This window comes from Chrysemys picta, chromosome 1 (genome assembly GCF_011386835.1).
Source record: "Chrysemys picta bellii isolate R12L10 chromosome 1, ASM1138683v2, whole genome shotgun sequence".
Lineage (NCBI taxonomy): Eukaryota > Metazoa > Chordata > Testudines > Emydidae > Chrysemys > Chrysemys picta.
Window position 1 is genome coordinate 150,468,282 of NC_088791.1, and position 26,792 is coordinate 150,495,073.

Below are 26,792 nucleotides of genomic sequence, written 5' to 3' on the forward strand. Positions count from 1 at the left end.
GAACATAGGTAGGGTTTTTTTTAGAGAAACAACAATGGTTCAAGGGAGAACACTAGATTTGTTTATGGGTAAACTGATGACTCAAGGGTTTTCTTTAGGCTAGACAATAGGAGCTGATCACTCTTGGCTATGGGTGGTGTTTTCTTCCAGGGAGCTCACAATGCAACTAGGCTGCTTCAGTATTTTGGATATCAATCAAGGATTCATTACTAGAATTGGTCTGATAACTGCTGAGCTGGGTGTAGGCAGGCATAGGTTCATTAACATCTGGAGCAGAGATTCCCATGATGCAGTGCTTCTCTGCTTTTCTGGTCCGAGAGTTCAGTGCAGTTCTCTGTTCTTCATTCTGTATGCTAATCCCTGTCCCATCTTTCATGCAGATGAGGCTAGGGGAGTTGTCTCTGCTCTCCATTCTGTATGGAAATGGAGATGTCTTAATTTTGTCACTCTTGTCAGGACAGGTCTAGGTGTGTCTCCCAACGCCCTTTAGTGCTCTCTGCAAGCCTTTTTTCTGATCGGTCTTGGTTCAAGGAGAGACCTGCGGGGGTGAGGGGGTGTCCCTCATGAGTCAGACACACCAGACACTGCGCCCTGGTTCTCCAAAAACATAGAGTTGACTGGTATCAGAGCCCCTTGTGGATACACTAACTCAGTGTGTGAGTATGCAAATGTCACTGATATGTGTTGTACCTGGAGGATGGGCAAATTAATTTGCTTGGTTTGTCAGGGTTGGTTGCAGTTTTATATAGAGATGTGGTTTGCAATACATATCCTGGTATTTGTCTGTCTTGAAAAGTAGGGTCTGATGTCTGATACATATCGTTCTCAAAAATCTGATAGCACTGTTGGTAAAGCCATTGACTTTGGTGTTCTGGCTAAATTCAAATTTGGATAATTATGTTTTACCTACTTGTATTTTCCCATGGAGTTTCAGTTGGGTATAATGGTGTTCTTCGCTTCCCGTCCTAAACTGCAGTATGTTTTTGCTGTGTACTGGTAAACATTCTACCACAGTTGTGATTACACTTCATCGGGGGGGGGAAGTGATTCCTTTTTATATAGTTTGTGAAGTTATTGTACAAAATAAATAAAATTTAAGTCTATGGATGTTTCTTAATTATCTCTGCCCACAGTATTCAGGTTTATCTATTGTGAGAGGAGTTTATCTAACGGCAAAGTCAACAGTTATAGCTTGGTATCCATATTTATTAGGAATAATTGGCCTGTATTAAAATATATAGATGCAGGCAGAACCATATTTGCAGGGCCTTGGAGGTACGAGTTCTTGCTGTAAAGTTTATATGATAGTACACTAGCTGACCAGGGCTGGATTAACCTTGTGTGGGCCCCCTTGTAGTCATCGGCTTCGAGTGTGGGCCTGGTGTTTCAGTGCCATTGGTGCCATACTATACCTGGTACTGAATCTCAGAGACACTTTTCATTTTGATCACACACCTCTGCATGACTATATGCATTGCCATACACAGTTCCCTCAGCCCCCAGTTTCTCATTGAGCTGTACACCCATGTGGGTTTACCAAGGTCCATAGTGAGCAGAACTTTCATAGTGATAAGGGGAAACTTCCCACAGATTTATCTCCTTCCTCATTCAGACCTTCTATAGCCACGTCTCCAGTACCACCCTATGTCACCAGTCACTGTATGTGGTTTTGGTCTCAGCTCAATAAAGTTCCACAGCTAGCAGATACCTGATCAATTCTGACAAATGCCTCCCTCAGCACCCATCCTGATCCTGCCACATACATACATACATACAATATAACAAATATATATAAAAACACATCTCATTACATTTCCTATACATTGCATTACACATTTTTGGATTGGATCAGTTACTTTGCAGGAACCAATCATTGTCCATGCTTGACCTACTCTTTACCTTCTCTCTACATTCCTAACTTATCTTGTTTATAATAAATGGTTCTTTGGGTGTTCTCCCTCTTATCTTAGGTGGCTCAGTCATTCTGTCTTTTTAGCCTATAATATAAGGTGAGTGGGGAAACTTGAGTCATATATAGTCTTTCTGTAGTGGGGTGGTGACCCGCTCCAGCCCTGACAGGGTTGGAACCAGTCCTGGGAGAGGGCTGGCAGGCTGTGAAAGAAAGGCCTGGGCTGATTGGGGAAGCAGCTGCAGCTGGGCCATGCCCCAATCAGGGCCCAGCTGGCCCTATAAAGGCTGGGAGCCAGGAGCAAAAACTTGCTCTCTCTCTGTATTCAGAGAGAGAAGGGCCTGGCTGCAGGGAGCTAGAAACAGAGTACCTGAGTGGAGCAGGGCTGGGGACAGGCTGAGGAGCTCCAGCCTGGAAAGCCCCAGGCTGTGGCCTAGCAGAAGGCCAAGGGGTATTCGGGGTTGCAGAGGGCAGCACAGGGGTAGGCCAAGGTAGCAGGTCCAAACCCAACCTTGCCAGTGATGAGTAGGCTGATACTGAAGTCTGCCCCAGGGCATGGGGCTAGATAGTGACTGGCAGTAGCCTTATACTGAGGTGGGAATAGTGGGTGGGGGTTCCCCAGGGAGGGGGGACCCTAAGACTGAGGGGTTACTGCTAGGGGGCAGCACCCCAGGTACAAGGGCTTTGGGGTCCAGGGAGGGACATGGGGGGGCAGAGGACAGGCGGATCACCAGCCTGCAGAGGGCACTCCAGAGCTGGAAGGAGGTAATTCCTGGAAGTCACCAGCAGGAGGTGCTGCAGGGGTGAGTCCACTCCTCTACATTTTTATTAAAATAAAGAGTTCCCCAGTCTGGACTAGTAAATATGGAACAAATGCAAAAGAAAATTATTTCTACACAAGTATGTTGGGGTTCCCTCTGAGACCTCTTTCTAGCCACTCAGCTTCCCAAAAACTCAGTTTGACTCCAGGCTTCATCGCTTAGGTATCTTTATTTGGCATATCCCAATGGCTACCCTGACTGAGTTAGTCAGACTGAAATGCAAGTGGGGGAGAAGCAGGGTACATTAGAGCTTCAAATTTACTCAAACTCCCTCCTTTATTTAATTTTTTTTATATATATATATATATATAATATTGTGACAGACCCAGAGCAGTGGGGTACAGGAGTCTGGTAGAGGGCAAATATACTGGGCACTGGATGAGTAGTTTTCTGTTCCCTGAGTGACCAGAGCAGGGGCTGCACTAAAGTAATCAGGAACCTGCTAGAACCAGTTAAGGCAGGCAGGCTAATCAGGGCACCTGGGTTTTAAAAGGAGCTCACTTCAGTTTGTGGTGTTAGTGTGAGGAGCTGGGAGCAAGAGGCACAAGGGGCTGAGAGTGAGAGGGTGTGCTGCTGGAGGACTGAGGAGCACAAGTGTTATCAGACACCAGGAGGAAGGTCCTGTGGTGAGAATAAGGAAGGTGTTTGGAGGAGACCATGGGGAAGTAGCCCAGGGAGTTGTAGCTGTCATGTGGCTGTTACAGGAGGCACTATAGACAGCTGCAATCCACAGGGCCCTGGGCTGGAACCCGGAGTAGAGGGCGGGCCTGGGTTCTCCCCAAACCTCCCAATTGACCTGGACTGTGGGCTCTTCCAGAGGGGAAGGTCTCTGGGCTGTTCCCAAACCCACATGGTGAATCTCTGAGGCAAGAAAATCCGCCAATAAGCGCAGGACCCACCAAGATAGAGGAGGAACTTTGTCACTATATATATATATATATATATATATATATATGTGAAATAAACTCAGACTTGCTAAGGTGATCGGTGAGTTACAGGATGAATTGAAGCTTAAATCCCCAGCCTAGAGGGAGAGGGTATGTGTGTTCCCACCCCGAGACAGGTGACAGCTTGAGGCATGAGACCTGAGTAGGGGTACCCACAAGGAGGCCATGAAGATGTCAGAGGTGTCATTACTGTGAAACTGACACATGCACACTTCAGGTGAGGGTAGCTATTTTACCTTGTTTAAAGGAATACATTCTCTGAAGTGAAATCTGCTGTTAATGAAACCAAGCCTATAGATGATTGTAGTAAGTTGCTCTTGGTCAAATGCCTTTAAACAAAGTAAATTTCCAGTATGTTAAGAGCTATATAAAGATAACTATTTTATTTAACTTAATATCCCAAGGTTTCCTAGAGCTCATTGCAAATCACACAATATACAATGATAACTCACCCACCAACTAAGGGAAACTACCTCTGGGGAGAAATGTATCAGTTGTTTAATGATGCATGGCAACACAGTGGTTTATGAAAGATAGTGAAGATGAATATTGTATCTAGTAGAAACTAGAGGAAGAATTTAGGTAGGCAAAATGTAAATGTGAGCTGAAATTTGGCCAGAATACCAGGGTTAACTATGCCTTCTTCTACATGAAGGGGATTTTTGATGACCACAATTAGGAGTCAGAGCATCGTATGAAGTTTTACTTCAGTGAGTAGTACAGTAGAAATGACAATGACACTAGAGGAATAGAAAGATCAGATAAGGCAAAACATATTAAATGACAACTGAATGGGACTTGAAATTTTGGTGGAATGTACTGATATTTCAGCAAGCACTATTAAAGAACAAATGCTACCCTGTTAACTTAATTTCAAACTCAAAAGTGAGCAGTGATTTGACTCAAGTTATATCAGTCACAATATTTTGCCCTTGCCTCCTGTTACCTTCCATCCTCAAATTTTATTGGTGTGGTATGTCTGCTGGTGAGATTAAGCAAAATGTGGGAAAGTGACTTTTCAGAGCTGAAGTGACATATTCAGTGAAAATCTCAGCATTTTGTTTCCTCCTTGTTTTCCCTTACCTTTTTCCATTTTTTCCTTGTAGTCTTTTCATCCCTTTTTTTCCCTTTATCTGCTGTTGTCTCCCTCTCTTTGGCCTCTTCCTGACTGAGCTATTCCTTTCCTTTAGCTGTTGCTCCTTCACCTCTTTTTCTTCTTCTCCTCATTCTATTGCCTCCTCACTTCTTAGTTGTTTTCTCTACTCCCTTGGGTTGCTGCATGCATTCTCTCTCTCTCTCTCTCCCCACTACCTGTCCTGATATGCTCTGAATGCTCTTTCAGTAGCTTGCAGCTCATACATAAAGGAGCAGGAGAAATGCAGAAATAGATAGTCAGTTGCAGCCACCAGTACTCAACCCACTAACAGAAAAGTCAACCTGGCAGTGACCCTAGCCTGGTCAGTCACCCTAGCAGCACACAAGGAGGAGAGGAGTGAGGGCCAAGCTGCTGCTGGACTGCTTTGGAGTCCTGTAGCCACTGCAGCCCACCTCCAGCCTGGAGTTTAAAGAGAGGAACTGGAAGAGACCTGATGCCCCTCTCATACTCTGAACCCCATCCCATCACATGGGACACCTGTTCCCTTACCTGACACTCTACTCCACAGATCAGCTAACAAACCTCCAGCCATCAGGGTGACCCACTGCTAGAAGAGATTCACGTTCACTTGATCACCCACTCCACAGCCACATGCTAAAGGTTGACCTGCCTATCATTGTCATTGCTCATGTGAGGAATAGCTCTGTAATGATGCTGGCTTTGGTGAGACCCAACTGAGTACCAATTCAGGACAAATGGCTTAAAGCAGGGCAGTTATAGCCCAAGGCTGGGGTTCCTGTGCACACCAAGGCAAACCAAACCAGCCAAACAGAGAAGACTTCAGTTTTACCCCACTGGCTAACCATAAGTCACACAAGCAATTTCCTTAGACACTCAGTTTCCCAGTATCCCCATCACTGCCACTTGTTATGGAGACGAATGATTATGAAAACCAATACCCCAGTAAAAGAAAAATGGCTCTCCTGATCACAAAGGACCAAGCCCCAGACCAAGGTCAATATACAAGTTAGATCCTACCCACAAATCACTCTGTTGCCAATCCTTTAGAATCTAGACTCTAAAGGTTTAATCATAAAAGGAAAAAGATATAGATGAGAGCTAGAATTGGTTAAATGGAATCAATTACATACATTAATGGCAAAGTTCTTGGTTCAGTAATGGAATAAATTGCAGGTTCAAATTAAGTCTCTGGAATACATCCACAGCTGGGATGGGTCAGTCAGTCCTTTGTTCAGAGCTTCAGTTTGTAGCAAAGTCCCTCCAGAGGTCAGAAGCAGGATTGAAGACAAGATGGAGGAATTTTCAAGGCCTTTTATATCCTCTGCCCTGTGGAAGATCACAGCAGCAAGATGAAGCCTGGAGTCACATGGGCAAGCTACATGTCCATGCATGACTCAGTTCTTTACAGGCTGACGCCATTGTTTACATGTTAGTTTGAAGGTTCCCAGGAAAGCTCAGATGTGGATTGGCATCTCCCAAAGCTCATTGTCAGCCAGGTGTTTTTTGATCAGGCACTTACTGAGAATAGTTCTTTCTTAAGAAGCTGACCAAATGCTTCACTGAGGCTACTTAGAATCAAAACACATTGATATTCAAATACATAGCCAATATTCATAACTTCAACAACAAAAATGATACACCCATACAGATAGCATAATCAGCAAATCATAACCTTTTCATAGACACCTTACACAACAACCTTCGTACAATATTTGTTGCAACTATATAACAGTGATCTATACGGTTACAGGTTATGTCAGTAAAGTCACAAGCTCCAAGTTGGGTAGCCATCTAGTGAAGCCTCCATGAGGTGCTGGAAAGGAAGCATCAGGGTGGATCAAGAGGTACCAGGCTCAGCACAGACCTAATCCATATAGCATGTAAAATACCAGTGGCTGCTGGCAGCCCATTTACACTCGGTCCTTCAGCTGTGGCTAACACCAGTGAAGCTGAACTTGTATTAGCAATGATGGGAAATGTTTTCAAAATTCCCTTAGTATAGATAAAGGTTATAGAATCTTACAGGCTTGACAAACCTGTATGTTTCTAATTTAAAAGCAAGCAGGCAACTCCCTGTCTCACCAAAAACAAACAACACTTTTCAGGCTGCCTTTATCGGTCACAAAGATGCCAAAAAAAGAAAACACCCAATTGTTTCCCCTTTGCAGGTCGTCTTTAAATGTTGTGAAGCTGGTGCTTCCTCTGATCAAAAACAGTACTGTGCATCAAGGCCACATGGTTGAGAGGATGAAGAGTCCTGAGCTGATTAGAATGAACTTCAGAGCCAGAATTCAGTGGTCGCCTAGCAGGCAGCCTATGAATCCCAGCCTTAGAAAAAGGCAGCTGCTGAACTGTTTCCCAGCAGGAAGCTCAAGGTGGCTCTGCTTACATATATGTTCACTTGGCACATGCTTCAGGTGACTATGAAGTGAGAGAGAAGTGTTCCCAGTCTTTGATTATTGTAACATTTCACCTGGGTCTGATTTTATTCCAAACCAGTGAGTGTGTCAAGATTTACAGGCTCAGGAGATGGTCTGGTAATTTTGTGGCAGAAGGGAGGTGCTCTTGCCAACGGGTCTGACATTGTGAATATATGGGTGCAGGTAATACTTCATGCTCTAAACAATGCAATGGCATCTTCATCACAGAACTGCCTGCAGGGTCACCACCTTGGACACCTGTTAAACAGAGCCACAGCACATAATGGCTGCAGAGCTGCGGTAGAACATAGCCAGAGTGGGACTGGGAGCCAAAGAAAGGAGTGTTAGAGCAGCTGGACTCTTGGGTCTCACAAGAATCCCAAAGGGCACACAAGCAGTGTTATTTCATAAACCAGTGTTGGAGGAATGTTAGTGACTTTGCCATCTGCTGTAACTGTGGCCCTTTCATCACTCAGTCAGTGGCCATTGGCAATCCATGTATCTTCATACCATTTTCAGAGTTATGAGTGGCAGACAAGATGTGCAGGGGCTACTGTTGCTGCTAATGCAAGTTATGTGCACTGTTTCTTCAAATCACATAGTACAGAGATTGGGGGAGGTTCTAGGCAGTGAAGCAGAGACAGACAGGCAGCATATCTTTAGGGATAATACTGTCTTCCTTATTTTAAAAGTGTTTCTTGTTGATTGTCAGCAGAAAGTTTAGCATGACTGGAGGTAGCACTAAAGTGGGGGAGCTATTGAGAAGGTATTTGTAGTCAAGGATATCTAGAGCAGAAATGGAGGGGATTAGTGGAGGCTGGTGGTGGGGTACGATTTCCACGGCTGACTTAATGTGGGGTGTGAGTAGAACTGTATAGGGCATGGCATGGAGGTAGAAAGGGGCCTATCAGCTAGCAAACTAAGTGTGGTTTGCTCACGTAGGACATGTAAAGCTGTGGGGTTCACTGAAGGCTGGCGGAGGAAGACGTTTTCAGGGGGCATTATTTGAGGGTAGGTTTCTAGTGTGTTCATGGTAAGGGAGACAAAATGGGGACGCTCAGTCAATGAACTATTGGCTGCATCTGTGGTGTGGGGCTGCGAGCTCTGCTCCCAAAACACCCTCCATGGTGGGGATAATGTACAAATAGCTGAATTGGTTTTGGCAAATCAGTGTGGACACCGGCCCAAACTTAGCCAGTTCAGCAAGGCTAGTGAGGACATGCTGAATTTTGTGCATCAACCTGTTCAGTTAAGTGTCTACTATGGATGACACTTAACGGTGAATGAGGGATGCGGTGCATAGTTCTTGTGCCCTCCTTCCCTCTGCACAGCCCACTTGAGTCACAAATAAGGAAGAGATGGGAAGAACTTGCTGCTGCACTGAGTAGGGATCCTGTAGCCACTGCAGCCTACCTCTCTCCCTGCCAATGCATGTCCCTCTCATCAACTCCTAGTTTGAAAAGCTTGGTCCAATACAAGATATTACCTCACCTACCTCATCTCTCTTATAGTTTGAAGAGTTGGTACTGAGAGAGCCTGGAGCATTGTTCTTCCTTCACAACTCCCTTCCCCACCAGCTAAGATACCCTCCTCTCCCACCCAATCCTCTAAAATCTTCTAGAGAAGACGCACCTACCTCATGAACTAAAGAGATCCTATCTTCACATTATCACTCAGCCTTTCTATCAGAGGGAACCTATTCCCAACCAGTCAGCTCACAGAACTTGGGTGAGTGTGGAAGAATTAATTGATTTGTAGGGGGAGAGAGTGAGGAACTGATGGATGTTTTTGGGGAAGAGCATTTTACCCAGAGAATGTTCCATGCCTTGCTAAGGGCACGTCTTCACTGGCAATGTTAAAGTGCCGCCGCAGCAGCGCTTTAACATGGCTTGTGTATTTGGGGCATAGCGCTGGGAGAGAGCTCTCCAGTGCTCTTAAAAAAAACCCACCTCCACGAGGGGAATGGCTCCCAGTGCTGGTGCACTGTCTACACAGGCTCTTTACAGCGCTGACACTTGCAGCACTCGGGTGTGTGTGTGTGTGTGTTTTTTCACACCCCTGAGCGAGAAAGTTGCAGCGCTGTAAAGTGCCAGTGTAGACAAGCCTTTAGTGAGGTAGAATGTTTTTCAGAGATTCCTTGTTAGAATGTTGGCAGGATATCACTTGAACAGGGGGGGAGGGAATGCAAGTGCTCATGGAGCAGAGGTTGCATTTTTGGCACTGTGGTGGTGTCCCCATGCTTCAGAGTTGGCACCCCAAGGCCACTTCTCTGCATGTGCCTCATCACCAGTAACAAGGATTCTGCAGTCAGAATTTAGTTTGCTCTGAGAGAGTAGCAAGAGAAATAAACTGAGTCAGTGTCTCTTAGTTGTTTGCTCCATCGGAGTAAAAAGCTGTAAAACTGTGTGCTCATCACTAAAGTTTGTAGATGCAAGATTCAGTATGCACAAGGAGGAGATCTGCTGAGATCATTATTATATAGTTACTTTTATGACTTTGTGCCTTAAATGTGAGGGGAGTACTCTGCTGGATAGTGCAGTGGCTGTTAATGAGTGACTGTGGGAACCTTGAGTAAATTATTTCCTGCTCTGTATTTCTGTTTACCCATCTGCAAAATGGGGATGAACTTCTGCACACACTGTTAATGAGTGACTGTGTGAACCTTGAGTAAATTATTTCCCCCTCTGTATTCCTGTTTACCCATCTGCAAAATGGGGATGATGACATCCACCGCACTGTGACGGGTTGGATCACAGAAACCCCCTTGGGAGCTGCCACCCGATGTGCAAAGACTACCCCTGCTCCTGTTTTCCCTGCCAGCTCAGGACTCCAGCACCCTGTCTTGCTGAGCCAGACACTCCCGTCTGGCTCCAGACACAGATCCAGGGTCTGAATCTCCTGTCCCAAAGCTGCAAGTTTACCTGAAAACAGCTCGCAGTAGTGTGCTTGTCTTTAGCACTCAGATGCCCAACTCCCAATGGGGTCTAAACCCAGATAAATCCGTTTTACCCTACATAAAGCTTATGCAGGGCAAACTCATAAATTGTTCGCCCTCTATAACACTGATAGAGAGATATGCACAGTTGTTTGCTCCCCCAGGTATTAACACATACTCTGAGTAAATTACTAAATAAAAAGTGATTTTATTAAATACAGACAGTAGGATCTAAGTGGTTCAAAGTAGTAACAGACAGAACAAAGTAAGTCACCAAGCAAACTAAAATAAAATGCGCAAATCTATGCCTAATCAAACTAAATACAGATAATCTCACCCTCAGAGATGTTTCAGTAAGTTTTTCTCAGACTGGACACCTTCCAGGCCTGGGCACAATTCTTTCCCCTGGTATAGCTCTTGTTGCAGCTCAGGTGATAGCTAGGGGATTCTTCATGATGGCTCCTTCCCCTCTCTGTTCTCTTCCCCCCTTTATATATCTTTTGCATAAGGCGGGAACTCTTTGTCTCTCTGGGTTTCCACCCCCCCTCACTGGAAAAGCACCAGGTTAAAGATGGATTCCAGTTCAGGTGACATGATCACATGTCACTGCAAGACTTCATTACTCACTTGCCAGCACACACATATACAGGAAGACTCACAGGTAAATACAGCCATCTGCAGACAATGGGAGTCATCAAGATTCCAAACCATCATTAATGGTCCACACTTTACACAATTACAATAGGCCCTCAGAGTTACATTTTATATTTCTAGTTTCAGATACAAGAGTGGTACATTTATACAAATCAGATGATCACACTCAGTAGATTATAAGCTTTGTAATGATACCTTACAAGAGACCTTTTGCATGAGGCATATCCCAGTTACGTTACATTCACTTATTACCGTATTTTCTCTAAAACTATCTCAGTTACATTATATTGACTTATTATCAAGTTTTTATAAAACCATAGACTGCACAACGTCACAGTAGCAAGAGAAATAAACTGAGTCAGTGTCTCTTAGTTGTTTGCTCCATCGGAGTAAAAAGCTGTAAAACTGTGTGCTCATCACTAAAGTTTGTAGATGCAAGATTCAGTATACACAAGGAGGAGATCTGCTGAGATCATTTATATAGTTACTTTTATGACTTTGTGCCTTAAATGTGAGGGGAGTACTCTGCTGGATAGTGCAGTGGCTGTTAATGAGTGACTGTGGGAACCTTGAGTAAATTATTTCCTCCTCTGTATTCCTGTTTACCCATCTGCAAAATGGGGATGATGACATCCACCGCACAAGGGTGCTGGAGATTTAATTTGTAAAGTGCTTTGAGTTCCTGTGATGAAAAGCATTGTGTTTTACTGGTATTCTCATTACCCATGCTGACCTTTAGCTGCTGCCTCTTGTTTTCCTTCTGTAGTGTTTGTTGGTGGAAGGTGTAACTTACACCTTCCACCAACTTGAGCTGGAACTTCCAGTTTGACATAACCCTGCTAGATTTGACTGAGCTAAAAATAGCAGAGCAACCATGGTAGTGTGAGTAGCAGGAGAGGCTACCCATCCCAAGTCACTCTTGTCTGAGACCTTAGGTACATACTTGGGCAGCCAGCTCATCCAGCCACTTTCGCATTCACTCTATTTGTAGTGCATTAGTGTGGGGTTGAAAGTGACTCAGTGAATTATTTGCATGTTATTTGTTCTCCTTGGTGCAGGTTTTACTTCTCTCTAAACCTAAAAAGGAAACAAACGGGTCCGTCCCGCTCTCAGAGGTCATTGCAGAGACTTGTACTATTCACACATTTTACCAAATGTTCCAGTGCTTTTCCTCTTGAAATTCTGGGGAAAACGGTGAAAATGAAAGACCCAAGCAAACTCAGCTGTGTCCCTGTAATGGTGAGGTGTAGAGTAATCCACAAAAGAACACAGAGATCAGTGAGCACTGTCTCAAGGGCAGGAGAGATAGACAAGGGGGAAGGATTGAGAAGAGGTGAGGCTTTAATTTTACTTGTGTTTTTGGAAGGGGAGATTCTACCCTGTTGCTTTTGCAGATGGGAACTAAACATTTAGTGGGGAGGTGTCAAATATTATTGCACTATTCTCCTCTCCCCTGAGTTCATGCAGTCTCAGGGCCTTTCCCGCTCTACTTTTGAAACCAGAATGGCAGTGTTCCCCCCACTGTCTTTTCAGCTTTCCTATGGCCCCTAAGTTCTCCTCTCTTATCCCCATTTAACCTTTCCCAGTTTCCTCTGGGAGCAGGAATTGGGGACCCTGGGGCTTTGCAGGAAGTAGTGTTCCCTCCTTCCTGCTTGCTGCTTTCTGCCCTGCAAGGCTATACAGAGCATCTCCCTCTCCTTTCATCTGGTGCTTCTGCCTCACTCATACCACAGCCCTGTGAGGGGGACAGGAGAGAGTTGTTCTGAATAGCTGCTGCTAGGTGCCAGCATTTTCCCTGAAAAGCCAAGAGCCCTCTTCTCCTACCGAAGAAGGTGGAGCCAGGGGTGGGTAAAACCAAGTCACCTTGCCAGCCACAGACTTGTCCCTCACACTCAACAGTGCCCAGCTGAGGAAGTGGGAGGAGGAGACAGATTGTGGCCACATAGACCCCCCATCCTGAGACAGCTCTGCTAGTTTCCCCTTTATTTTGTGAAGCAGTTCAAAATAACTTTCCTTGTTCTTAACACTGTCTATGTTTGATCCAACCTGTATCGCTGGCCTTGTCTCTCACTGCTCCCCTCGTCTCAGTTGGCACCAGCCTTCACCTTGTCCTTTCCCACTGCTTCATCACTATAGGGAGTTGGTGCCAGAGCCTTCTCCTCTGCAGCTCCTGCCATCTGGAATAACCTCCTGAATCTCTCCTTTATCAAACCTCTTTTTTTTTTTTTTTTTTTAAACCATAGTTCTTAGTAGCCCTAGTCATAGACCAACCCTCCACTGTGCAAGGGGCTGTAGAAATACAGAACAAAAAAGGAAGTCCTTGCCCCAAAGGGCTTAGTGTTGCATCCCTGACCATCCTGGCTAATAGCCATTGATAGACCTATCCTCCATGAACATATCTAGTTCTTTTTTGAACCTGTTATAGGCTGCTGCTGCACATTGAGTGCATGTTTTCAGAGAACTATCCACAATGACTCTAAGATCTTTTTCTTGAGTGGTAACAGCTAATTTAGACCCCATCATTTTGTATGTCTAGTTGGGATTATGATTTCCAATGTGCATGACTCTGCACTTATCAACATTGAATTTCTTCTGACATTTTGTTGCCCAGTCACCCAGTTTTGTGAGATCGCTTTGTAACTCTTTGCAGTCTGCTTTGGACTAGGGATGTAAAAGTCTAAAAGGTTAACCGATAAGCATCAGTCTTATTCTCCTGGGGAAATTCTGCATGTGCACAGAATTCATGTCCCGCACAGATTTCTTTTCTTCCCCACAGAAAAATGTTTTTCTGACAGGGAATCAAAGGGAAGCTGCAAGAGCAGTCATGCACCACTCTCTAGCAGTGCAGGTATAACGTTTCAGGCACCCAGAGCAGCTGGCGAAGAGGTAAATCACCACAGGGCTGGGGACTCCCCAGCCAGTGGCTCCTATCCTGAGCTAGGATTAGCTGCTAGTCCCTGCTGGGCTGGAGGCAGGAGAGGATGAGACTTCCTCTTCCCCTGCAAGAAGTGGCTGGGGTTGTTTCAGACTCACCCCCAGAAACCTCCCCCAGCTACAGGAAGCTCAGCATCCTCCCCTGCTTCCTGCCCCCATCACTCGTGTGTGTGTCGGGGGGTAACTGTATGCAGAGCTACTCCCCCCCCATCCACCCAACCCCTCTGCATCCAGACCTCCCATACCCAGACACCCCTGCCAAGCCTCACTCGGTACATCCAGAAGCCCCCTAGCCCTTCATATCCGAACCCCACCCCAGTGAACCTCAACCCCTGCATCTGGAGACCCTTGCACCCAGACCCCCTGTCTCTGAACCCCCATCCCTGCATCCAGACCACCCCCCGCTGAGCTCCTTGCACTCGCACCCCACCCTGATACACCACCCCCTGCACCACCCTGAGCCCCCACATCCAAACCCCCATGCCACTGATCGCCAACTAGCTGCACCCAGACCCCCACCAAGCCCCACTCCCCTAGCACCCACACACCCCTGCTGAGACCCCCACACCCATACCTCTCTGCTGAGCCCCAACAGCCTTTTATCTGGAAGCCCCTGCAGAGTCCCATTGCCCCTGCATCTGGAACCCCCTGATAAGCCTCTGTTCCTCCAGATCCCCCCACACACACCGAGACACCCCACAGAGCTGCCTGCACCCAGATTGTCTCACACTGAATCCTCTCACTCCGCATCTGGATCCCTCCACACTTGGATCCTGCCTGGTTGAGCCCAGGCCTTATGCTGTGTCAAGGTTGGGTGCAGCCTCACTGCTGAGTCAGTGTCCTGGGGGTAGAGGCTGCAGGGTGAGGGCCGTCCTTACCCATATGAAAGCACGCAGCTGTGTGCTACTCCAGCCCCTGCTCTGGCTCTTCCCAAGGGCCCCCGCCCTGCTCCGCCCCACTCCTTCTCCACCTCTTCCCAGCCCCACCCCCACTCCCCTGAGAGTACATCTACACTACAGGGGGGAGTCGATTTAAGATACGCAAATTCAGCTACGTGAATAGCGTAGCTGAATTCGACGTATCGCAGCTGACTTACCCCGCTGTGAGACGGCGGCAAAATCGACTTCTGCGGCTTTCTGTCGACGGCGCTTACTCCCACATCCGCTGGTGGAGTAAGAATGTCAATTCGGGGATCGATTGCCGCGTCCCAACGGGACGCGATAAATCGATCCCGAGAGGTCGATTTCTACCCGCCGATTCAGGCGGGTAGTGTAGACCTAGCCTGAGTGCGGGAGTGCAGCAACCTGGCCCCAGCCGCGCTGCTGGGGAGTGCTGGGGGTGGTTCCCCCTGCCCCCCGCTTCCCCTCTGCAGAGGCCTGGGGCCCAGCCCCCCTCCCGCCCCTGCAGAGGCCTGGGGCCCCACACGCACCCCCCACATAGGGCCCCAGAACAGCTAGGGACGGCCCTGTGTAGGGTGATCTTCCACCTTCGTGCAGCCAGTGGCCTGTGCTCCCCACTGCCATCCTGGAGCCTCTGCATTTATTTATTGACAAATAAAACTTGCAGAATTTTAAAATATTGTGTGCAGAACTTTTAATTTTTTGGCACAGAATGCCCTCAGGAGTAGTCTTACCAGTTTCGGTTAACAATTAAACTCTGCCTGCTGCCGGGACCCTGTGCCTGGCGGGGCCAGCAGAACAGCTTCACTGTTAACCGTTTAACCGATAGAATTTTAGTAGGTTAAATGGTTACTATTTTTAAACCCTATTTACATCCCTACTTTGGACTTAACTATCGTGAGTAATTTTGTATATTCTCCAAACTTTGCCACCTCACTGTTTACCCCTTTTACCAGATCATTTATGAATATGTTTAACAGAGCTGGTCCCAATACGGATCCCTGGGGATACCACTATTTACCTCTCTCCATTGTGAAAACTGACAACTTATTTCTGCCCTTTGTTTCCTATTTTTTAACCAGTTACTAATCCATGAGAGGACCTTCCCTCTTATCCCATGACAGCTTTGTTTAAGAGCCCTTGGTGAGGGACCTTGTCAAAGGCTTTCTGAAATTTTAAGTACACTATATCCAATGGATCACCGTTGTCCACATGTTTGTTGGCCCCTTCAAATAATTCTAATAGATTGGAGAGGCATGATTTCCATTTTCAAAAGCCATGCTGACTCTTCCCCAACGAATTATGTTAATCTGTGTGTCTGATAATTCTGTTCTTTACTACAGTTTCAAACAATTTGCCTGGTACTGAAGTTAGGTTTACCACCCTGTAATTGGGATTGTTTCTGGAGCCTTTAAAAAAAAAATTGTTGTCACTTTAGCTATCCTCCAGTCATCTGGTACAGAAGCTGATTTAAGTGACAGGCTACATACCACAGTTAGTCTAATTTCTCTCTTCCTTGTATGGTGTGCATCATGAAAAAATATCATAGCTATGTGATCATGGGTCAGTGAGAGGGAGTGTCTTCTGGACATGGAACCTGTGAGGTGGTTGGGGGAAGAAATAAAAGGTTGGATCTATCATGCTGTCTGGAGTGGCTCATGACTGAGTGCTTACCTCAGAGCAGACTGTCAAAAACAGGGCAGACACCCCAAACTGGTGGTATGTTGGTGAAATCTAATTATACAACCCAGTAACAAATGTGAACTTCTGGATCACTGTAACAGTCTTACCATGGAGTCACAGACAGTTCCCTTAAGCTCTTCAGTCTATCTTGTCACTTAGACAAGCTGGACTTAGTGATAAATGGTCACTTACACCAAAAATCACAATAGTCAGGTTGCTTGCAATCCCAAGAGACTAGTCACTTACCCTAGCTCAATTGGTATCTTAGCTCTCTCACAAAAGATGCCTGTAGCCAATTCTGTAATAAATTAACTAAAGGTTATTAACTAGGAAAAAGAAATTAGTTATTTACAGGTGCAAGCAAGCAAGCATATAACACAAATGAATTGCAGTCTAAATCCTAAGAGTGATAGAGTCCAGAGTGACCTAGACAAATTGGAGGATTGGGCCAAAAGAAACCTGAGGAGGTTCAACAAGGACAAGTGCACTTAGAAAGGAAGAATCCCATGCACTGCTATAGACTGGGGACCAACTGGCTAAGCAGCAGTTCTGCAGAAAAGGACCTGGGGATTACAGTGGATGAGAAGCTGGATATGAGTCAGCAGTGTGCCCTTGTTGCCAAGAAGGCCAATGACATTGGGCTGTATAAGTAGGGGCATTGGCAGCAGATAGAGGGGAATAATCACTTCCCTCAATTTGGCACTAGTGAGGCCACACCTGGAGTATTGTGTCCAGTTTTGGTCCCCCCACTACAGAAGAGACATGGACAAATTGGAGAGAGTCCAGCTGAGGGCAATGAAAATGATTAGGGGTCTGGGGCACATGACTTACAAGGAGAGGCTGAGGGAACTGGGCTTCTTTCTTCTGCAGAAGAGAAGAGTGAGGGGGGATTTGATAGCAGCCTTCAACTACCTGAAGAGGGGTTCCAAAGAGGATGGAGCTCGGCTGTTCTCAGTGGTGGCAGATGACAGAACAAGAAGCAATGGTCTCAAGTTGAAGTGGTGGAGGTCTAGGTTGGATATTAGGAAACACTGTTTCACTAGGAGGGTGGTGAAGCACTGGAATGGGTTACCTAGGGAGGTGGTGGAATCTCCATCCTTAATAGTTTTTAAGGCCCAGCTTGACAAAGCCCTGGCTGGGATAATTTAGTTGGTGTTGGTCCTGCTTTGAGCAGGGTATTGGACTAGATGACCTCCTGAGATCTCTTCCAACCCTAATATTCTATGTAGTGATCTGTCAATGCAAAGTGTCTTCTCCTCCTCCCCCTCCCTCCCCGGGCTAAACCATGCCAAGCATCATGGGGATCTCTATGGTTGTGTTTAGAAATCCTTGCTCCTCCAAGTCCACGTAGCATAAGAGAGATTCAGTTTCTCCTTGATAGGGATTTTTATCCCTTCCTCTCTTGTCCAAAACTGATGGAATAAGTTTATGCATAGGTCTCTCCTTCCTGGAGGGAATTAGGAATGCAGTGAACAAAGTCTCTGTCCTTTGATGCTACAAAATAGGTCAATGCTTCCAATGGGCTATTCTTGTATGCAGGACAAGCACTTTGCCTTTATAAGTGCTTCTTTTCCTGTTTGTTGTGTAACACAGTTACAGAGGGTTACAATGCAAACACTCAGTATAATTTTGTACCATGGGCTATAGCAGGGATCGGCAACCTTTGGCACGCAGCTTGTCAGGGTAAGCCCTCTGGCAGGTTGGGCCGGTTTGTTTACCTGCCACGTCCGCAGGTTTGGCCGATCGCAGTTCCCAGTGATTCGCTGCTCCAGGCCTATGGGGGCTGCGGGAAGCGGCGACCAGCACATCCCTTGGCCCGCGCCACTTCCCGCAGCCCCTATAGGCCTGGAGCGGCGAATCAGTGCGAACTGCGATCGGCCAAACCTGCAGACACGGCAGGTAAACAAACCAGCCCGGCCCGCCAGGGGGCTTACCCTGGGGAGCTGCGTGCCAAAGGTTGCCGATCCCTGGGCTATAGAGAGATTATAAATGAGAGTAATACATGTAGCATCCTACAAGCATTTTATCAAGTCTAAACACTAAGCATGTTCTTATCAACTTAACACCTATTATCTGTTTTGATGATGCTAACACACAAGTAAACAAGACTGGTTTCCAGTTATGCATTTGTAAATGTTCAGTGAGTCATGGGGCCTTGGCATGAGCTAGCACCTGGTCTGCCAGTATCACAGGATCATTGGGAAAAATCTCACTTGAAACTGAAACTCCCACTCAGAAAAACAGGAATACTTGCCTCCTCCCAGCTAGTTCTTCAATGTTCTGAGAGCAGATGAGAAGAAAGTGGAGGGCAGGGGTCACGAGGTGGTAATGCAGAGTGGCTGGGGAAGAAAGGATTTCTGACACTAAGCAAGCATTGTGTGGCTCACTCCTGGGGTGCATCCCTGAGAACATCTCTCCTTAAACTTTAAAGCAAAGCAAGTTTCATTCCTCAGAGGTAATTTCAGCTATGCCTCGCTTTTCAGGAGTGTGGCTAGAGGCAGGCCAGGCAGAGCTTCCTGCCTTCCGGTTGGTGTTAATTATTTGTACTGAAATAGTCCTATAGACCCAAAATCAGGGCCCCATTGTGCTGGGCACTGTATACACACATGGTAAGAGACAGTTCCTGCTGCAGCTCATAATCTAAATAGGACCAGACAGAGAGAGGGTGGGAGCGGAAACAGAGGCCCAAAGGGTGGAAGAGATTTGCCCAATGTCACACAGCAGGTCAGTGGGAGAGCTGGGAACAAAACCCAGGTTTCTCGACTTACTGGCTGGTGCCCTAACAACTTTTTGTAGTGCTTTGGCTCTCTGCTTCTCTGTTAGCACCCCTTGTGCCCCATGTTTTTCTAGTGAATTCGATGGGGTGGGCGGGGAGTGTGTTGTAATGCAGCTGGGGGAATATAAAATAACCTCTTCTCTCTGTTTTGGTCTAGGGTGAGTCATGTGATGTTTGCCTTCCAACAATCACTGTACCAGAACTCCATGAGTTCCAAAGCAACAGGAGTCTCAGCAGCCTTGGATATCTCCCAGCTTCCTGCCTTATTGTGACATTCCTTTTATTTTCACCCTTCCGAAGTGTCTGGTGAAAGGGCTGCGTCAGGAACATTGCTGAGGGAGTGGCTTGCAAACGAGAGAGGGCCATGGGCTTGAGCTCTGTCATCCTTCACCTCTCCTACAAATTCAGGCTACTGCTGATCTTCATCTTGTGCATGATGGTGGTAGCATGGGCCACCTCCAGTTACCTTGTGGACACTGTACAGGAGACTCCGAAAGCAAAGAGCTTGGTGGAGAATTTCAGGAAGGCAACCATGCTGGAGAAGGAGAATCAGAAAAAGAAGGCCATGTCAACTGTGGAAGTTCATACAGTGAAGTCCACCATGAGTCACTGCCCTGCTCTCTCTCCCTACCTGCGTAAGTGGCTCAGTCTTCAGTGTCTTTAATGAATGAAATCTGCTTTTGTGCTACTGATTCCTTGGTTCCCCTCTGGCCACCTCACCCAGGTGCTTTTCTTGTGAACCAAACTCACAGCTAGTGACTGTTGCATAACAGATAAACAGCATCCTCTTAACAGTTAGATATCCGTTCACCCTAGAAATACTTAAGAAGTATAAAGAGATGTGGAGGACAGTTTAATACATTATGGGGAGAGGTTGTTGAGTCCATGCCATGCCCAGTGATGGTGCTTTGGCTAGGTGAATTAAACTAACTCTATTAGCTCATGCGTTACCTATATAGCTGTCCCCCGCCTTCATTCTGAAAGGATAGCAAAAACCCACCATGCCAACACTGGAAGGAGATGGAATGGATGACATTCCTGCTTGCCTATGAGACTAGTCTGGCCCATATGTACTTACTGGCTATGACAGCCAGTTAGACAGTGGGGACAGAAGGGGCGGGGGAAGGAAAACCCATCAAAAATAGCTGTAGCAGCCTGATATCTGGATACTGTACTCCATTGGCAACTGTAGGTATCTGGTTACTGGGCTCATTACAGGTCCCATACTGTGCTCTTAACTGTTTAATCTGTTATATCTGCAGTACTTGAGTACAATCCATTTTCTGAAATGCATATTGCAACGAGCTGAACTCCAGAATAATAATTTAGTAAGAAATGGGCCTCTGCCCCTACCTGACTTGCTTGCTGATTCCACTGCTTCACTCCTTTATTTTATGCTGTACCCTGCTTTTGTGGTAAGAGCTTTCCATCCTCCTCACAACCCATATACTTCCTTCCCCTTTCCATCTCCACAGCAGATGTGAAAACCCTGGTGGGAAATGAAATGCAGTTTCATAAGTGTACCTTCCTTTGACAAAGACTGTGTGACTGTTTTGGGGATTATGCTGTCCTCCTGGTGGACATCTTCAGAGGCTTCCTTAGACTCCTCGTTGTTTTCTTAGACTGGCCATTTTTATTAGTACTGTAGCTCCATGGAAACTTGAGCAGCCCATGGAACCTTGAGGTTCGCCATATTGGCCCATGCTACCTTTTTTCAGCTTTACTGCCAGGGGGTGATTTCTATGTTAGCAGCACAAAGCTTCTGGACCATGTCGTCCTCCTTGTATGCCCACACTCATGCAAACTGGTTGGGCGATGCTGACATTTTTTCCTGCAAAAAAAAATAGTTTTAAAACATTTATTTTTTCCTGGGAATTTTTTTCAGTCAAAACTTTGCAACCATCTCTAGTCACAGTTGTGTGATTTCTTCTCCCGCAAGTGAGCTTTCTCTGTGTCAGCAGAGGCCATGATGAAAGATCAGCACAGCAGCCATTGAAAAGGTCTCATTTGGGCATGGGAATATTGGATTAATAAGAGCCGTTTCCTGACCCTAAAATGTTTACATCCTTCTATGTCCATGGTTAAAGCCATGATGATTCCCTGCACTCCTATTCTCACATCTCTCTCCACTCTTGTTCCTCCCCTCCCTCTCCTTGAAGCCCATGTTGAAACCATGACTATCCTTCTGGTTGAGTGGGATTCTTTTTATGTATCATTGGCATTGCTTCTTCAATGAATAAATGCTAAGCAACTCCAAGTACCCACTCTCTTCAGGACTCATGTATTGCCTTTACAGCACTCTCCATTCCATTTGATCTGGGAAGCAAGATAAATCAGAATTTGGGATTGAACCCAGGCTTCTCATGCTGTTGTATGGACTGTTATAAAGGAGGTCAGACTAGATGATCAGAATGGCCCCTTCTGGTCTTGGAATCTATAAATGCTGGAGTGCAGAGCCACTCCCCTGAAGGCACTGAGCTAGCCCAAAACCTGAAATGAATTAAGAATGCTTCCTGTGCTTCTCCTAGAGGGCCCCAGCCAGCTCAAGTTCAAAGCATCTCTCACATTGGAAGAGGTACAGAAGGAGAACCCTCAGGTTGCAAAAGGCCGGCATCGCCCTGTAGAGTGCTCAGCACTGCAACGAGTGGCCATCCTGATCCCACACCGCAATCGAGAGACGCACCTGTTGTACCTGCTGGAGCACCTCCACCCATTCCTACAGAGACAGCAACTGGACTATGGTATCTATGTCATCCACCAGGTGAGGCAACAATGAAGGCAAGAGAACTACCAGTCTGGGAGGGATGGGAGATTAATTAACGCTTGTGCATCCCAAACTCTTCTGCCCTGCAAATATTCCTCCTGGCTTTGTGATGGTGTCTTGGGGCTGGCTGTCTCCTTTATTGGCTAGAGGACAACAGCATTCCTTTTGCTCAGAGATCCTGTCTGAATTAGAGAAGCTCTTTAAAATGTCCCACCTTCGCTAACACCAATTCAGTTCTGTCTGTGCTAACAATGTTGTGAGCTTCAAGACAGACTGACTGGTAGCTGCCTCTTGTGCTTTATGCACGGTGCCATCCAGCCTGCTCAGAACAAGTCTAATTGTTATAGTGCTAACATGGCTTTGGTAGCCCTTCTGCATTGGGGCTCACACTGGTGCTAATACTGGGGAATCTGGACTATTGTTAAAGATGGGAATCCTTTTAGAAAATGTGCTTGATGTAGCTAGAGCCTTTAAAATCATACATAGGAAGCCCTTGTCAGCCTGAATAAACTATGAAATGTATTGTAGCTTAGTTAGCATTCCTGAGCTAGGGCTTGGGGTGACCTGACCATCCTAATAATGTTTCTTACTGATAAAATTAACTTACCCAGCACATTAAACTTACACAACCAGGATGAAATGTTCTCAGCCCCAAAATTTTTGGGGATGTTCAGATCAAGGATCTTGGGTCTCTTCCACGCCTTCAGATTGTCACTATCAAAAACTATCATTATTCACATCATAGTACTTGTGTACAAATTCCTGTTGTCTAGAACAAAACACTAAATAAGAGCTCTTTGGCATACAGGTACTCTTTGAGTAGCAAAGATTAATGGAATGTGAAGTCCTGACAGTATGTTTGATACCTTTTGAGATTCTGTGATCTGCCTGTTCACAGTCAGTGGCTCTGCTAACTTAATTGCTAATTTTGTAGAGCATTTTAACCCTTGTTTGGGTTTCTTTCATGCCCAGCACTGGTGCTGTGGTCAGGTGAGCTTGAAGCAGCAGCCTGCTCTGGGAGTGGAAACCAGCAAATGCTTTTCTTGTAACCCACTCTGAGGACTTTGTTTTTTAAACTTCCATTCACATGTCTGCTCTACTTTGATTCACTATTCAGATAGCAGAAAACAAATAAATTAATGGAAAACTCCCCACCCTGTCCTGTTTAAATAACCTCACAATTGTGTCCTAAACCAAGAAGAGGCAGGACATTTCTGAATGAAGGCCTATTTCTAGCTCTAAGGAACAGGAGCGATCGGCAGGATCTTCTTTCACTTGGAATATCCTGTTTTGTTGTTCATTGCTCTGAATCAGAGTTTTAAAGGTTGGCTGAAGCGGGGGATGTCCCTCCTAAACTACTTTAGGATGTATTAAAGAAGGCCCCAAAGCTCCGTCTGTCTAATCTATCAAGAGTGCCAGGTCTTGGTTTCCCTGTTTTGCTGGAGGGTCTCTGTTGAAGACTCAGATGTGGACTGGGACTCTCCCATAGCCCTTTATTGTTAGGGGGCAGTGATGGATAGGCACACATAAAACCAGCACATGTAAACACAGAGAAGGGATTTTGAGGATCAGCTGTTGTTTGCTCTTGTTAACTGTGACGTCATAACCTTACTAGTTGTTCAGACTGTGTTCCAGAAAAAGCAGGGTGGACCACACCTGACTTTTTAATACTAAACATGCAGGGACTGCCTCTTGGGTGATTTTTGGGGGGGAGAGAAAGAGAAGGAAAGGGCCTTTTAAGTCTTCTCCACTGATCATGAAAAGGGCACCAACCCAATCCTTTTTCCCTCTGCAGGTCACCTTTACATTATTTTAAAAATAGGTATTTTTTTTTAAAGGGGTGCTGGTGAAAACCCTGGAGAACAAATGTTTCCTTTGTCCACGAAGTAGGTGCTGAGCTGTTTGCCGCAATTTATTCTTCCACCAGTGTGCCCTAAGCCTGCCTATAGGGGGAGAAAGGGGAGTTTAATCTCCATGAGTTATGCTATGCAGTCCTTGGGTTTAGGCTGAAACTGGCAACAAGAGGGCCAGTTAGAGCCAATGGTAATTGTGATGTGGCTCTCTGCATGTAGGAACTGGATTGGGGTGACCTGATCAGTGACTCCAAACAGCCTTCAGATGTTAGACTCTTTGTAACTACCAGCCTAGGCTGAATTTTACCTAATATGTAAGTGAAAGGCTCCATATCCATACTCAACATATATGCATGCCTGCTCTTCCCCCAGATTTACCATCCCCTGGATGTGAGAAGAGCCAACTTCTTCAGACTCTTTCACAGAGCGCTTCTCTGTCTCCCTGGATGGATCCTGAAAGGACCCCCTCTCATTCCTCTGAGAAGGGCTTTTAAACTCTTTAGTGTTTTGATCTCCAGCTTTGGCAAAACAACTCTGACACTTCAGCCTGGAGACGAGATCCTAGAAGCTAAAAGCTTGTCCCATTGTCTTCCAAGTGCGTGCTTGAAGCTGCTTACCTAGGTTTATTGCGTTGCTTTCCTGTTTGTTGTCCCTTCAGATCTTTTTTAAGTTAGATCAGCACAGTCTTACAGGAAATTCTATTACATTTATTGTGTAACTATGGTGAGTTATCTCCCTGATCAGGTCACTTAACTATTCATATCATTATTGCACATCAGTATTCATAGATTAATACATTGCAGCTCATTCTCTGTCACAACTGAATCCTATGTGGGTGTGGGCTGCTTTGTCTGCAGGAAATATATATTATCCTAGGGTTAAGTCCAATGGCAACTGATAAAACAATATTGATTCAAATTTTTTAACAGATGGTTTTATAAAAATAAAGATGGAAAATGGTTAACTTCCTTTTTAAAGGGAATGTGAACTGTTATTCTCTTTCTGTTTGCCCTGCAAGCTGTTATTCACACATAGCCACAGGATGTGTGCTGCAGGCTAGTGTGTGCATAGGTGCGTGCGTGCATGCATGCATGCAAATACATGCGTGCTCATCAGACGGCTGCGTCATTGCTCTAACTTGAATTTTGTCACCAGCATAGGCTTATGAAACGACCAACTACAGCTTGAAATTCTTCAGCTACAATTTAAAATAAACCTATAGAACTGATCCTTCTGAAGAGGGAAGAGGCACCAAATTGTAGCAAAAAGTAAACATGTACAATCCAGTAAAAAATAGAATAAAATAAAATCCCAAGCAAGGAGTCCCAGTACAGTTCTGTGTATATCAAAGACAGTGTGTGTCGATTGCGAGTAGGTTACCAGACTGGGTGTTAGGAGTACCACATTTTTTCCCCAGTTCTGCACATAATGTGTGACCTTAAGCAAGTCACTACCTCTCTGTGCTTTAGCAGAAAAGTGCCAAATTTTATAATACAATTATTTTTTATGTTTATATAACTCATGCTAACTACATTTACACTCCATGCTTTCTAAGCTACATGGTCGTTGCTCTTTCATTACTTTGCCAGAGGGAAATTCTAAGGCAAAATCAGTGATGGGAGTAGAATAGTATCACACAACTTAGGTTACTTCTGGCAGCTAGATAACCTGTGCCTTGTCTGATTTTGTCCACGGCCATTCATGACAGGTAGGGGATGAAGAAACACCTCACAATATTAGGTGCTTTGATGCCCACATAATATGTCAAGGAATAGCTCTTTGTTTTGTATGAGAACTTGGTACAGCATAAAGGCTGAGTGCCATGAAGGATACTGTAAACTCTGCAGTTAGGATGGAATCCAGGCAGGTTGCAAATAACCTTTAATGGGTTTGATGTATGCCTTGTTTTCCTTTCCTTTTTTCACAGGCTGGCAATACCAAGTTTAACCGAGCTAAACTGCTGAATGTAGGATACCTGGAGGCCCTGAAGGAAGAAAACTGGGACTGTTTCATTTTCCATGATGTGGACCTGGTGCCAGAGAATGACTTTAACATGTACACGTGTGACAAACAACCAAAGCACCTTGTAGTTGGCAGGAACAACACTGGGTACAGGTAGGATTAAAAGAGCTTGGAGAATATTTTGACTAGTAATTGCCAGATTATTGGTAACATTCCCCTTTCTAAAGGACCCTTAGATTGGTGCATTTCCTGCCATCTCATACAATACTGTGCCCTTCTATAGCAGCTTCCATCCAAGGATCTTTATAAACATAAATGAATTTAGTCTCTCAAATCACCAGTGAGGTAGGTCACTGTAGTTAGCCCTGTTTCTCACATGGGGAAATGGAGGTTCTGAGGGGACTAAGTGATGTATCGCAGGTTATGCATAGACACTGTGGCAGAACCGGGAATTCATTTCAGGTCTCCTGGTCCTGTGATTTTTAGCAGGATCATCCTCCCTAAAGTTGCTCTAATAAAGTTTCCTCTTCTGTAAGATCTTCATATCAGGCCTACATCTGTAGAAGAGGTAACTTTATTAGAACAGGAGTACTTGTGTCACCTTAGAGACTAACACATTTATTTGAGTATAAGCTTTCGTGGGCTACAGCCTACTTCATCAGATGCATAGAATGGAACATATAGTACAGTGTGTGTGTGTGTGTGTGTGTATATATATATCTTCTTACTATATGTTCCACTCTATGCATCTGATGAAGTGGGCTGTAGCCCATGAAAGCTTATGCTCAAATAAATGTTAGTCTCTAAGGTGACAAGTACTCCTGTTCTTTTGGCAGATACAGACTAACACGGCTGCTACTCTGAAACCTAACTTTATTAGAGCAACTTTTGGGAGGATGATCCTGCCTCTCATTAGCTGTTTATACAGCTCATAGCACAGCGGGGTCCTGATGTCAGTTGAGCCCTCTAGGTGTTACTGTAACACAAATAATATATCTAGAGTGTGAAATAGGAAATCAAGTCCCACCCTCCTCAAATAAATGAGGCCCTCAAATTTGGCATGAATACTTAGAGGAGTTTGAGTAGGAATGCCATAGCCTTGTCTTTGAAGACATCCT

At 45.5% G+C, this 26,792-nt stretch overlaps 1 protein-coding gene across 7 annotated transcripts in view; it reads left to right on the forward strand.

The window, feature by feature from the left end:
* The window catches only part of B4GALT4 (beta-1,4-galactosyltransferase 4), a 67,766-nt gene that overhangs the window by 28,298 nt on the left and 12,676 nt on the right, over nt 1–26,792 (forward strand). For 5 of the 7 annotated variants that reach the window (XM_065573028.1, XM_005292666.4, XM_024112291.3 and 2 more), the window contains 3 exons: nt 19,253–19,730; nt 21,624–21,856; nt 25,640–25,827. In XM_065573028.1, the coding sequence (XP_065429100.1) occupies nt 19,460–19,730; nt 21,624–21,856; nt 25,640–25,827 (692 nt within the window). In that variant the 5' untranslated portion in view covers nt 19,253–19,459. Of the gene's footprint in view, nt 1–2,560; nt 2,713–8,725; nt 8,943–19,252; nt 19,731–21,623; nt 21,857–25,639; nt 25,828–26,792 lie in introns of those variants that run through there. The other 2 variants (XM_024112249.3, XM_065573042.1) reach the window with 2 other exon arrangements.